The 13,595-nt window shown below is 38.7% G+C and overlaps 1 protein-coding gene across 2 annotated transcripts in view; it reads right to left on the reverse strand.

The window, feature by feature from the left end:
• LOC131689844 (somatostatin receptor type 2-like) overlaps positions 1–13,296 on the reverse strand; it is a 58,750-nt gene extending 45,454 nt beyond the window's left edge. The window contains exon 1 of one of the 2 annotated variants that reach the window (XM_058975170.1): positions 10,820–13,296. In XM_058975170.1, coding sequence (XP_058831153.1) covers positions 10,909–12,522 — 1,614 coding nt within the window. In that variant the 5' untranslated portion in view covers positions 12,523–13,296 and the 3' untranslated portion in view covers positions 10,820–10,908. Of the gene's footprint in view, positions 1–10,765 lie in introns of both variants that reach the window. The other variant, XM_058975169.1, reaches the window with a different exon arrangement.
• Positions 13,297–13,595: the final 299 nt, after the last annotated feature.

Consider the following 13,595-nt stretch of genomic DNA (forward strand, 5'->3'; position numbering starts at 1 on the left):
AAAACTGAGCTAGTTGTATTTTCTAGGAAGCGTGAACCAGCACAACTACAGCTTCTATTAATGGGTCAAACTATAGCTCAGGTCTTCACAGTAAAATATCTAGGGGTCTGGTTCGACTCGAAAGGTACTTGGGGATGCCATATTCGGTATCTGAAACAGAAATGCCAGCAAAGGATCAACTTTCTTCGTACAATAACCGGAACGTGGTGGGGTGCCCACCCAGGAGACCTAATTAGGTTGTATCAAACAACGATACTGTCGGTACTGGAATACGGATGCTTCTGCTTTCGATCCGCCGCGAACATACATTTCATCAAACTCGAAAGAATTCAGTATCGTTGTTTGCGTATCGCCTTAGGGTGCATGCAGTCGACCCATACGATGAGTCTCGAAGTCCTGTCGGGCGTTCTCCCGCTGAAAAATCGATTTTGGGAACTCTCATATCGATTGCTCATTCGATGCGATATCTTGAACCCGTTGGTGATTGAAAATTTCGAAAGGCTTGTTGAGCTCAATTCTCAGACCCGTTTTATGTCCCTGTACTTTGACTACATGGCGCAAAATATTAATCCTTCTTCTTACAATCCCAACCGTGTGCATTTCATAAATACTTCTGAATCTACTGTTTTCTTCGACACATCCATGAAAGATGAGATTATTGGAATTCCGGACCATATACGCCCACAAGTGGTTCCAAATATTTTTTATAATAAATTCCGAGAAGTCGACTGTTCTAAGATGTTTTATACTGACGGATCAAACCTCGAAGGGTCCACTGGCTTCGGTATTTTCAATCAAAAGTTCACCGCCTCCTACAAACTCAGTGACCCTGCTTCAGTTTACGCCGCAGAACTAGCTGCTATTCAGTATACCCTTGAAGTCATTGACACATTACCCGCAGACCATTACTTCATCGTCTCGGATAGTCTGAGTTCTATTGACGCTATTCGCTCGATGAAACATGGAAAGCATTCCTCGTATTTTTTGGGGAAAATACGGGAGCTACTGAGTGCTTTATCTGACAAATCTTTCCAGATTACCTTGGTGTGGGTCCCTTCTCATTGCTCCATTCCGGGCAATGAGAAGGCGGACTCCTTAGCTAAGGTGGGTGCCATTGAAGGTGACGTTTTTGAAAGACCAATTTGCTTCCACGAATTTTTCAGTATTACTCATCAGAGAACCCTCGAAAGTTGGCAAACCTCGTGGAGCAATGGGGAGCTAGGAAGGTGGCTACATTCGATAGTCCCTAAGGTATCGACGAAACCTTTGTTCAAGGGGATGGATGTGGGTCGTGACTTCATTCGTGTGATGTCCCGACTCATGGCGAACCATTACACGCTGGATGCACATCTCCGACGTATTGGGCTCGTGGAGAGTGGTATCTGCGCTTGTGGCGACGGTTATCACGATATAGAGCACATAGTCTGGGCGTGCACCGAGTACAGTTCCGCCAGGTCTCGGCTTATGGACACCCTCCGGGCCCGAGGAAGACCACCCAACGTCCCGGTTCGAGATGTGTTGGCAAGCCGCGATTTCCTCTATATGTCCCTTATATACACCTTCATAAAAACCATCAATATCCAACTTTAACTGCCCCTTTTTCCTTATCATTCTCAGAAGCGCTCTCTTCCACCTGTACCATACACCCACGATGGTTTGATGCGACTCCAAGGCGACACAAAACATCCCTGTCGAATGAGCCAACAAACACGGGACCTAAAGCACGAACATCACACGCACAACTCGAAATGTAGCCGATCAACATCTGAGCCGCACTACGAAATCGTCTGGAGAAACCCCTGCCATCTCGAGAACGACCACCCGGCGTCCCAGTACATGATTCTTCCTGATGAAGACCACCCTGATTCTGTAATCCATCCGTTGATCTCCCGAAGTCTGAAACTGAAATAATGTTCTCCCCCTGCCATGTTTGTCCACCCTACTTCCCCTGACTCTTATACACAGAAGTAACACCCCTTTCCCCCCCCCCCCCAAATATCTTCATGAAGCATTTAGCTCTTCTTGCCTTTTCTAGTTTTAACTATTATATTATATGATCTCGTTGAAAATGCCCAACTCTACTACCACATAAAATAAATCTAATTAATGTCTCCGAATCTTTACAAAATTTAATCACGCCCTCTAATTATTTCTACTTTTAAGATAGTCGTAAAAATTTTCCCCCTTAGTTAAACATTATTTGCTCCAATAATCTCATTGCTAAAAATGTCAAACCATATTGCCATAAAAACTAAATGACCCCTCTAATCTTACGAAAATTATACTACCCCCTTGTGTATATGTATAGCTATAAATTAGCCTTAGTTTAATTTCAAAAATCAATATGTAAGCCCCTAGTTTTAAGTAATTTAAAATGTAAAACAAAACAAAATTGGCACCTTTAAGCTAACGCAAACCTGCCTTATCAAATAAACGAATTGAAAAAAAAAAGATCGGATTGAAATATCTTTAAATATTATTTATATCTTTTAATAATAATAATAATATTGATAAAATGGCAGATGAGTTTTGCACGGTATCAGTGATTGAAAAATAGTCACTTTACAAACTCCAGAAATTCATACCTTGAACAAAAATCAAATTGCAAAAAAGCGTGTTGTAATTATTTTGCTATAAAGATCGCGTGAAATTTATTTATAGAAGTTTAAAAATTTGGGATGTAATTCGGACGTGGTAAGACCTATGGTAACCATTAGAGTGACAAGAAAAAAATAACTCGTATCAGCCCACCCCTAAGTCGACTCCTAGTCCAAATTTGAAGCAAATCGGACAAGTCTAGCTGCCGGACCAATATGCCTGAAATTTGTATGGGATTTTTCGACAATTTACATAGAGAAAACCCACTAGCTCGCATTGTCGCCTTATTGCTATGGTTTGATTAGAAGTCATGAGGTTGTCTTCAAATTTCGGCAATATGAAATCGATTTTTTATGTATTGAATTTCCTGTCTTCGCAACAGCTGGATTATTATCGAAAGCAATTATTAGATAGAAAAACAAAACTTCTCAAACTTGTATTTAGGGTTGCCACACCGTTCTTTGTTCGCTTAAAAGAATCCTGTGGATTATTTTGCAATTTTGCGTTGCGCTTTACTTCACCAGAAACTCTCGGCATCATTTTATAAATCGTCCCGCACACAGTCATCATAAACATCATCCTCGGATTGCAGGTCCTAATCGATAAGGAGGGCCCCTCGCGGTGCTGGCCAATATATTTAAAAAGTGTTCACCACCACTTGGGTTCAGCTTTACTTTTCCCCGCAGGACGTTCGTTTCAATGGATCAACGGATTATATGCTCCTCACAAAGATTCTCGTTGGACACTGAAGTGTAATTTTACGCCCCGTCTTTACTTACTGTGGAGCAGAGCAAAGCTCGCTCGGGTTATCCTTCACAGCGAGAGTGGTTGGTGCTTTTGGATTCTTTGTGGATATTCGAGGAAGCGAAGTACCACACCCAAGTAAATCAACAAAACTGTTCACAAATGCGAAAAAATATACCCAAATATGAATGGCACAGAAAAGTGATATGTTTTACCAAAACATTACACTCTATGGTGAATGTGAAGAAAATATCGTATTTTTCCTCCTAGTGCAACGTGGTATATAAGAAATAAAGCAGAGCATTTTTTTTTTGTTTTTAAGCTTTAATATAATAAAAAAACAATGGAATCGTTCTAAAATTCTGTCTTTGTAATCACTTTAATTCGAAATTCCAACTGATTTCAGCGCATTTCTACGTATCTCTTGAAGTCTATCCCCTGATCAGTAAAATTCTCTTGATCGAAGTATCACTAGAAGCGGCAACCCTACCACTATTTGAGAGCTCAATTGATATTCTAAAAAAATTGAAATAACTCCAAAAATTTAAAGAAAATTGTAATTCATGGTTCACTTTCATTGTAATAAAATCCATCAAAAAATCATATCCAATGACGAAATGATACCTGTAACCCGTCAGGGTAACTAAATGATTCCAACGGTTGTAAGTTCATCTTTCAGCAATATTCCAAATTTTTCAACTTATTAAAATCTTTCGCTTGAAGAAAATCATTAATCTGTTATTAAATTTTATTTACAATTTTTCAAAAAAATTCTACTTTCTTCATTTTATTTTTTCTATTGTTTCATGTTTTAATACCCTGCTTTTTTGTTTCTTTTGTCATTCCATGCATTCTTTTAAATTTGTCTATTTACCCTATTTATTCTTATCATATCCTTTTTTTATTTTCTCTTTATCTCCATTTTTACTTTTTTAGTATTTTTACTTTTTTTTTAAATTCATCCTGATTTGTCTTATTGTCCTATTATTTACCTTTCTAGTATTTTGTTCCATGCTTTCTAGTTTTAGCTTTCCGTAGTGTTATTTTTTCCCATTGGTAAGTTAATATATTTTTTTCGCATTTTCCCAATTCTTTCATTTTGTTTATTGTTGTTATTTCTTCATTTTTTCCATTTAACCTATTTTGAAAGTAATTTTTCTTTTGATCATTTTCCTATATGTTTACTTTTAATTTTCTATTTTCTTATTTTTGTTTTATTTCCCTGCAAAACATTTGATTTATCTTTTTTTGCCATTACGCGTACTTTTTCTTCGTTTTACATTTAATCCGTTGTTTGAATTTATTTCAAATTTTATTTCTAATGTTCTTTTCATTCCTTAAATAATTGAAATCCATTTTTTTCAATTTCTTCTTGTTATTTTTCCATTTTGTGTGTTTCTATAGTATACCATTTTGGTTTTCCACCATTTTTGATTTCCATTTTGTTCGTTTGCTTCGCTTTTGATCAATTCATACCTTCCAAATTTCTTTACTGATTTTCGTCTTTTCATTATTCCAATTTTCAGGCTCGTCATTTTTTTTGAAGTAGAATACTTCTAACGTTTCAATATGGGGGTCCCTTTTCAAAAATTTCTGCTGAGATATTTTCCCAGTTTTCAAATGCGAATAACTTCCGTTGTACTGATCGAAATCGCTATATTTTTGCACTATCCGATCGGTAATATGTGCACGTATATTGTATTTGAACCCGTAAAATGTACGTCTATTATAGATAACAAAAATAATGTAATTTGTTAAGGTGGTAATTATCTGCGCTGATTGGTCCGTACAATTCAACCAAGCAGCGAGCGTTGCTAAGACTGCCTCTTTTTTTATGAAATGAACTTCGCCAGGTATAAAAACGGCACATAAGAGAAAATTTGTCAGTTTGCTTTCTGACCTCGTAGTAGCTGCTACGTTTTGTGTCAGCTCAAACTCTTCGGTTGGAATATATTCAATGACTGCCTCCAGGCATCGTTCCATCCAATGCAATGATCATACAATGATCAGCGCACATCGCCGAAAAGGCAGAACGCTCTTTTTTCGGAGTTCAATACGCGGATTGCAAGTGTGCGCGTGTGAAGGGGTGGTTGAGTGCGAAAGACTGCGCTCTCTTGCTCTATTATGCGTGGCGGGCTCAGATAAATTCATCATTAAATGATTTTGTTTAATTTTCTTTTGGTAAGCGGTAGTATGATTGACGATGACGATTTTAATAGCATTGGTTGTTGTGTGAAGGAGATAATGTTGGCTTATTGGATACTGATACAATATGTTTCTGCCGTTCATTTGGGGCAAACTGGGATAACTTTCTACATATCATCTATGTATATGCTGTTATAAACACAGTTTAATTGTATAACTGCTGCATGTATGACGGGATGTGTACATCCACATTAAGATCGGTTTATTTTATGTTCAGCTAAATGATTTTACTTATTTCGCAGTTCAACTAGTGAAATGCTCCATTAAAAGTAATGTCCTGGCACCAGCGATACCAGATTTACAGACATTTCAGGAATAAGGAACAGGAATTCTACAGACTTTTGATATCCTCCTACAGACGTAGTTGGAAATCTACAGACTTTTAAAAGAGTAATAGTATTTAGCAAAATTTAACTATTCGTCTACGAGTGATTCCTTCACTAATAGTATTCTAATTTCAATCAATTTTTAAATTAATATTCTAGTGTAACTAGAATTTACTGAACCATCTAGAGACATTTACAAACATTTTAATAATTCTTCTACAGACATTTCATAAAAACATGTGGCATCGCTGCCTGGCACTACATTCGTTGTGGGATATTATCATACGTGACAATTGCAGGCTTATTGCGAAAACTCCACGCTAAGAAACCTGCTTGGTGAAGGTTTGAACATATGTATACGGCATTCGCCTTAACTCTCTAATGCTGACATTCCACGCGCAAATGCCCTTCTGCTGGTTATTAACTGTAGAGTAAGTACAATTTACAGTAAGTCCAAAAACTTTTGACGTAGGATTACGTCTTTGTTTTCGATATGGGGGTGCACTCTGCAAATTCTACAAAAATGGTATGTAACGAAAAGTGGTCCAATTTTAAACGCATATAATTCAGCCATCTCACGATAAATTTTCAAATTTTTTGCACAAATCGCCCCGAAATACTTCTAAGAATAGATTCCAATAGATAAACCCAAAGATTTTTGATATCATAGCATTAAAAAATTAAATAATATACAACCTTGTCAAAATATCGCGCATTAACACACAGAAGATAGCGCTTCCCAAGCCCTGTACGACGAATTGGTGTACCTAGCGCGCAACGCTTCTATGAATGACGTCATCATCGACTATTTAAAGAACGGACTTGGCCAGACACGCTCAGTTCCCTGTTGAACGGCTGGCGAAGCAGATCACTGCGCTGTGTTTTTTACAGCCAGTGTAGCTGAGCTAGAAGTCCGTTACACTGGCTGTGGAGGGACGCTACACTGTGTCGTCCAACAGGCGACCCCTCCAACTGCTTCCTAAATGCCGCTGTAATGTTGCCAGTAAATTTTTGGTTTAACTAGCACATGTATTTGCTATTTGCGCTTGAAATTAAGTAATGTAGTAATAGTAATAAGCTTCCCATTTTGGTTTAAACGCAAGGACAGTTTTTAAAACAGGATTTGATTAATTAGTTTAGCTCATCTAAGCAATTTTATCAATTCTGTAATTTAAAAGGAATTTTACGGAACTTGGTGAATTTGGCCCCACTTGCAACTGGTATAATCAACGTGCACAAAGTGTTGCATAACGCAGGGCTGTTTTTTTGGAACAAAATGTGTTATTATTCAGCCCTTCGCTATGCAAAATCACGATATTATGACAAGCGCGGCCGTTCCTTTCAATCGGGAAAGGCCGCGTGGAATTTTGGTGAAATGCGCTAATAGTGTCGTGGTGGTACTAGTTGTCTCTTTCGCTCTACCCATCATCATCGGCGTTGACTCATTTTGCATTGTACGCTTGGGTTCAATGTTTGGAGCGAATGTGTTGGTAGGTAGGGGAACTGGCGGTAAAATGAACACGTTAAGCAAAGTCATTATTTTCTAACTAATAAGTGAATGAGATATTACAATCACTTTATGTTTCTTGTTAGACATGTTTTGTACATATCTGGTAAAAATACTTCGTCCTAAACACATTTTTTCAAACATGATTCTTGATTTCTAAACATGTCCAAAAATGAGACATGTTTATAGCGAGTGGGTAAAATGAACATGTGGCAGTGGTAAAATGAACAGCTTCTGGTGACCTGCAAAATGTCCTGTATGTATGCAATGCGCAGCGTTGGAAAGCATTTTCCGATCAATGCTAATATCCCAACAAATCATAAGCTTTGCATACATTTTGCAGGCAAAAAAAATTGTCACGGAAGAATTGAATTTTCATGACGTAATATTGAAGTTGGACAGAGAAAGGGTAAAATTCGCAAACGAAAAAAGCAGTTTTTTTCCACGCCGTATGTCAGATCTTCATAAAAATCAATCAGCAGTACTGTAACAATATTCTACATACGCTGATTGATTTTTTTTGAAGATCTGACATACGGTGTGGAAAAAACTGCTTTTTTCGTTTGCGAATTTTGCGCATTCTCTGTCCAACCTTAACCATTTTACAATCCTGTGGCATCGAAACACATCTACAAACTTGGGGTTATCCATGGGTGTTTGAACTTTTAGGATCTGTTTGAGAGCAACTAGAAAGCTTGTTCTATTCATGAGATGTGGTTGTATTGTCTAAAATTTGATTTTTCTTCTCCGGTCCGGGTGTTTTTTTCTAACACACTAAGTACTAAGAAAATAAATATTTTACATTAAGTAGTATAGTCCTACGTCTACAGTTCGTGCAACCCCATAGGGCTGCCCCTTGTAGTTTTTTTTATCCGATTTGGCCCTTAATTTACTTTATTTGTACATGTCATACTTTTAAGTGGCCTATTTATAAAAATATTCACCAAGACGAATGTATTTTGATCCCACTATACATATGTGTAATGAAATATTCAATAATCAGGGCCGGTGGGTAATGCGAGTAGTTAAAAGGTAGCACTATCCACTTTAAAATAATCGAGTTGGTAATTAATAATTATCCACTCGAAACTTTGGAACAAACCTAACATTTGAATTTTGCCACGCATGTGTCTCGGGTGCACGTTTGAAATTTTTGAGGTATGTTCAAGATTCCATTTGCACAAACGCGTCGCAAGTGATTTATGTGAATGTAATGCAAGCGTATGTAGAGGTAGATGGGATAAAATACACCCTGTGCAGGGGTAAAATGCACAACAACGGGACATAATACATCATAACAAATATCGAAATAGTTGATTTCAATGCAGAAGATAGCAAAAATTGCAGCATTCGAATTAACAGCTTATGTGTATTCTACTTCACTTCGGTTATGTATCTGACATTACCTACCCATCTTTTATTTTACTATTGTTATTTTACTTTTAACTTTCATATTTATTCCAGTAATTTTATGCAATCTTCATGTTTTATTAACTTTTCTATTGCATTGAATATTTCTTTTTTTATGTAAAATATATTTTATTATTTTCGGTTCATCGAGTTTTTCAGTTTTATGAATTTTTATATTCAGATAATATTTTTAATTTTTGTGCTTACTGCATGTTAAATCTTTCCATTTTTTTACTTTTATTAAAACCATTGACAAAAAGGGCTCTTTTCAAAGTCACCAATACTTTTGAAAAGGTATTTAAAATACTCCAAAGTTTTAACAGCCCTTCGTTTTTTTCCGTCAATGCCACTACAAACAACTAGAGCAAAAAACTAGCACATAACAATAAAATTTCAGTGTAATATACATAATATATGTGAGCTCGGCCCTGATGATTATCCTATATGACCCGCATGCTTAATATTAATTTTTAACCCCCTATTAAAATTGAACAATAATAAGATCTGCAGAAGTACTTTGGTTAGCACTTAATAAGGAGACTATTCCTTTCGTTTGAGACTAAAATTGTGAAAGTTGAGCAAGCCATTCCGAAGAAAGAAATGTGTATTGAATTCCAGGGATTTTGTCACTTCCACGAAACTTCCGGTTCATTCGTTGGTGGCCATAGTGATCAATGAGGGTTTAATTTCGGCATTAGTGAGCCAGAACCACAAATCGTAACTCCGGAATCAGAACTCCGATCCCAATAAAATTCAATAGCAGCCTATAGCCTTTGATTTGAGACCAAGAAGGAGTGAGAAAATTTTACACATGCATGCTAACATTTTCTGATCATAACAAACTGAGTGTAATAGTTTAAGAAACTCTGCTCTCCTGGCCTCGGTTATAAGTCTATATTTCGAGCTATTGCAGAACCTTTCTATTTGAGACAACCAAAACCACAAACTAAAATCATTATTTTTATAATTCAGCACATAATAATATCTATTCCATCATATTACTGTACTGACACTATTTACTATTAGAATAATTATATTCAGAGGAAGCATACTGCAGTTGTTAAGCCGCAACTCACCTGGGATCAATAAACAAATATCTTTTGAAATATTTGTAAATAAAAAAGCGTATAGAGCAAAATTACAACATACTGCAAGTGGGTCGAAAACTTGTCACACAGAAATATTTACTCTTCAGAGCTTATATATTGAGCGAACTAAAACTTTTGTATTAATTTCTTTCCTCCCACATCGTTGAAACTTTTGCGTTAGTTTTTAGTGATTGAAGTGTAACTACAAAATTGCTCGCGAATTCCTCATACCAAGCAGTAATTACATCAGAAACTGAGTCATACAAAAATTGAACTTTAAGCAAAGAATGCATATCGAGGCATTTTTGCTTTTCCCAAACATCAAATATCCACATAGTATGAATGAATTTATCATGAATAGTTTCAAACAATTTCCAAAATTGTAGTTCATCCTCGTGCCTCATCATGTATCATGCACACTAAACGAACAGCCCACGAAGGTCATTATGCCAACCTCAGGAAAGTTTAGCTCCATTATACTAATTGAACTGGATGATTGCAGAACCTCACCCCCTTTCGTATGATCCACAATCTTCGATTGACTTGGAATCGTTATTTTTATTGAATTGCTCGGGACGGTCATAAAAAATAACAATTCTCCAACAAAATCCGTGTTCGATTTGAACAGTAAAAGTTCCGCCTCGTTGCCATAGTTAATAACACTTGAGAAGAATGTTTTCGAACGCTTCCGATACAACAAAAAAGTAAAAAATGCTACTGAAAACATCCTTCACCATTTAATTTTATATTTGCCGCATTACTTCGGTATAGAAATTACAGTCATAATATTTCCTGATCCTCAAAGGGCAATTATTCTGTCCATTTTCTATACCGCAGTGAAAAATCGTTAATTTTTATGTTTATGCAGTTTCGCACCGACTACTAACCATCCTTCCTTCGATGTTGATATTTTTCTGTATAAACTAACGCTACGCACTCACGCAGTGAACCGGGGCACCAATTACCGGTCCGTTCCATGTTCCATGTTTTCTTTATCTCACAGCAGCAGACACACACATATTCACGCGACTTATAAATCCGTGTGCAGAACGGGCGGCCTGGAACTGGCATCGAAGACTTTCCCGACGATCGGCACTACATTCGAGGTGGACGTTCCACCCCCCGCCGTGTTGGTGGTCGTGGTCGCATTCGTAGTCGTTGTCGTGTTTCCATTGTTTCCATTACTGGTTAGACCACCGGGGACTGTGCCACCATTGCTGCCACTACCGCTACCGGTATTGTTTCCGTTGCCACTATTGTAATTGTTGACCGTGTCGTTAGGGTGGCTCTGATCGGCTACCTTTTGTCTGCCGGTGTGAAGGATTTTCGTTGAGTTACCCCTTTCGGAGCCCCGATTCCGTCCGAAACGGGGGAAGAAACTGTTTTCGATTTGCAGCTGTGCGTTGATGTCCTTACCCTTGGTGCAGGTGCATGCCTTCAGGAAGCTTTTCTTGAAGTTGTCCGACAAGAAGGCATACAGGATCGGGTTCATTGCTGAGTTGGAGTAGCCAAGGCAGCTGACCAGGACGAAGACTGTGATTTCCAGTCGCGATTTACAAACGTCCGGTGGAGAATGTATGAGGGCTACCTGTGAGATCCAGTACGGTAGCCAGCAGAGCACGTACACAGTGATGACAGTGAGCACAAGCTTGGTGACCTTGCGATGGGAACGTTTCTTCTCTTTGGATTTGTTTTTTGGGCCCACCGTACGAAGTTTCCGTATTACCAAATAGTAGAACATAAGAATCAGTGAGAGGGGAAACGCAAATCCAAGGATGAGAGAATAGAGCGTAAAAGTCGTACCGGAGTTGCCGGCATTTTCCGAGGGCCACACTATGTTGCACGAAAGTTTTCCCTTCTCGCGTTGAATCGTATTAGCGTACAGCATCACCGGTAGCATTATGAGTGCGGACGTTGTCCAGGCGAAAAATGATACAATTTTTGATACCATCGGTGTCCGAAAGCGGGGCGATGAAATTGGATGACATACCGCAATGTAGCGGTCGGCCGACATGATGAACAGAAAGATTGACGATGTGAACTGCGTTATTGAAGTGGAAACCATATACGCCTTGCACATGCCATTTCCGAATGTCCATTCACCCAGGTGCATCGTGGTGATGAGGAATGGAATTCCAATCAAAAAGCACTGATCCGCAATAGCCAGATTCAGGATGTACATATTGGTAACGGTTTGCATCTTGGAGAATCGTAGCACTACATAGATTACGAGTGTATTTCCAAACAGTCCGATGATGGCAACGATGGCATACAAAATCATGGAGATCAAATTCCCTATCGGCATTTGAATGGAAGGGCAAGAATCGAACGCTGAATCATTGTAGAACGGGAAGAACGGGTAGGGTGGAAATCTTCGTGATATATTGAATTCCGTGTTCGTCGATGTCAGTGCCTTCGTGAAGTTACTCAGCAGATACGAAAGATTGCTCGAAGCGGATACGGTAGCCGTCTGCCGGATCAACGTGAGCAGATCGGAAGGAAATGTGAGCCCGGCAGCAGGTGGTGATAATGCTGGCGCCACCACTCCCAATTTCGTGAACGTTGTTGCAGTTGTACTGCTACTGTCTGCCAGGGGATAGGACTCATCCCCTGTGCTACTACTGTTTCCACTATTCCACTCCATCTTTTCACTCCACTTGGTTAGGAAAAACTTTTTTCTTCTTTTCGTTATTTTAACTAATCATTACTAAGCCTCTCAATATTCAGCACCGGGCTTATTATTGTAAAGTTTCCTACGTAAATCACGTATAAACACTACCTGAACAGGTTCAACACACGACGCGGCTTATTTTTAGCGACGATCATTTCATAGGTGGTCTCTGTCGAGATCATCAGCCAACGCGTGTACATACGATCTCATTAATTCGTCTCTTCGTGCAATATTTCATACCGCTTTCGCAGCACAGCAAAACGCGCACTCCGTAAACAAATAAATATCCTCCAAACACCGGGATCTTCTCTGTTCCCAATCTCACCCACTGGCTTTCAGGCGGCTTTCGTCGACACGCAGTCAAATCAGATCGTGTTTATTAGATTCATTATTCAACACCTGGTCGGGCAATCAGAAAACAAAGGGGAAATGAAATTTATTCCCACATATTTCACACCTCGTGTTCTTTTATAATATTTCATCTGCAATGTGTTCTCGTTTCATATAAAAGAAAGATCATATTTTCACACCCAACTCCAAACAACAAATACCGACGAAGGAAATGCACTCTCTTTCTTCCTTCCAACGAATAACGGCGCGAGTAATATCTGCATATCACTTACACCTCACACCCAACAGTTAGTCTTGTTATGTTTGAAAAAAAAGTATCTGAGAAGCAAACAGGATTTTTTCTTTCTATTCAGAGGATTTTCCTTCTGCCACATCAGCTAGACCGTCCGACCGGCGCGACACCCAAACGAAAACTGAAATGTGGAAACCGTTTCTGTTGGTAGATGAGGAACAGTTTCTGCCTGCAGTCGACATCAAACTCCGAATGCTTCCGTCGTCGTCGTTGTCGTCGTCGGTGTCGTTGTCGTCGCCATCGGTACTAGCGACGATGGGTAGTACTAGAGTGGGACGTTTTATACTTCGATGCCCGGTGCGGCACCACCGGCCAGCCAGCGATGGGAGGGAACATCCTATCAGCTGTGTTTCCTGCACTTTCACTTTCATTCATACAAACTGATGCGATGGTTTGTAGCGTA

Source organism: Topomyia yanbarensis, chromosome 3 (genome assembly GCF_030247195.1).
Source record: "Topomyia yanbarensis strain Yona2022 chromosome 3, ASM3024719v1, whole genome shotgun sequence".
Lineage (NCBI taxonomy): Eukaryota > Metazoa > Arthropoda > Insecta > Diptera > Culicidae > Topomyia > Topomyia yanbarensis.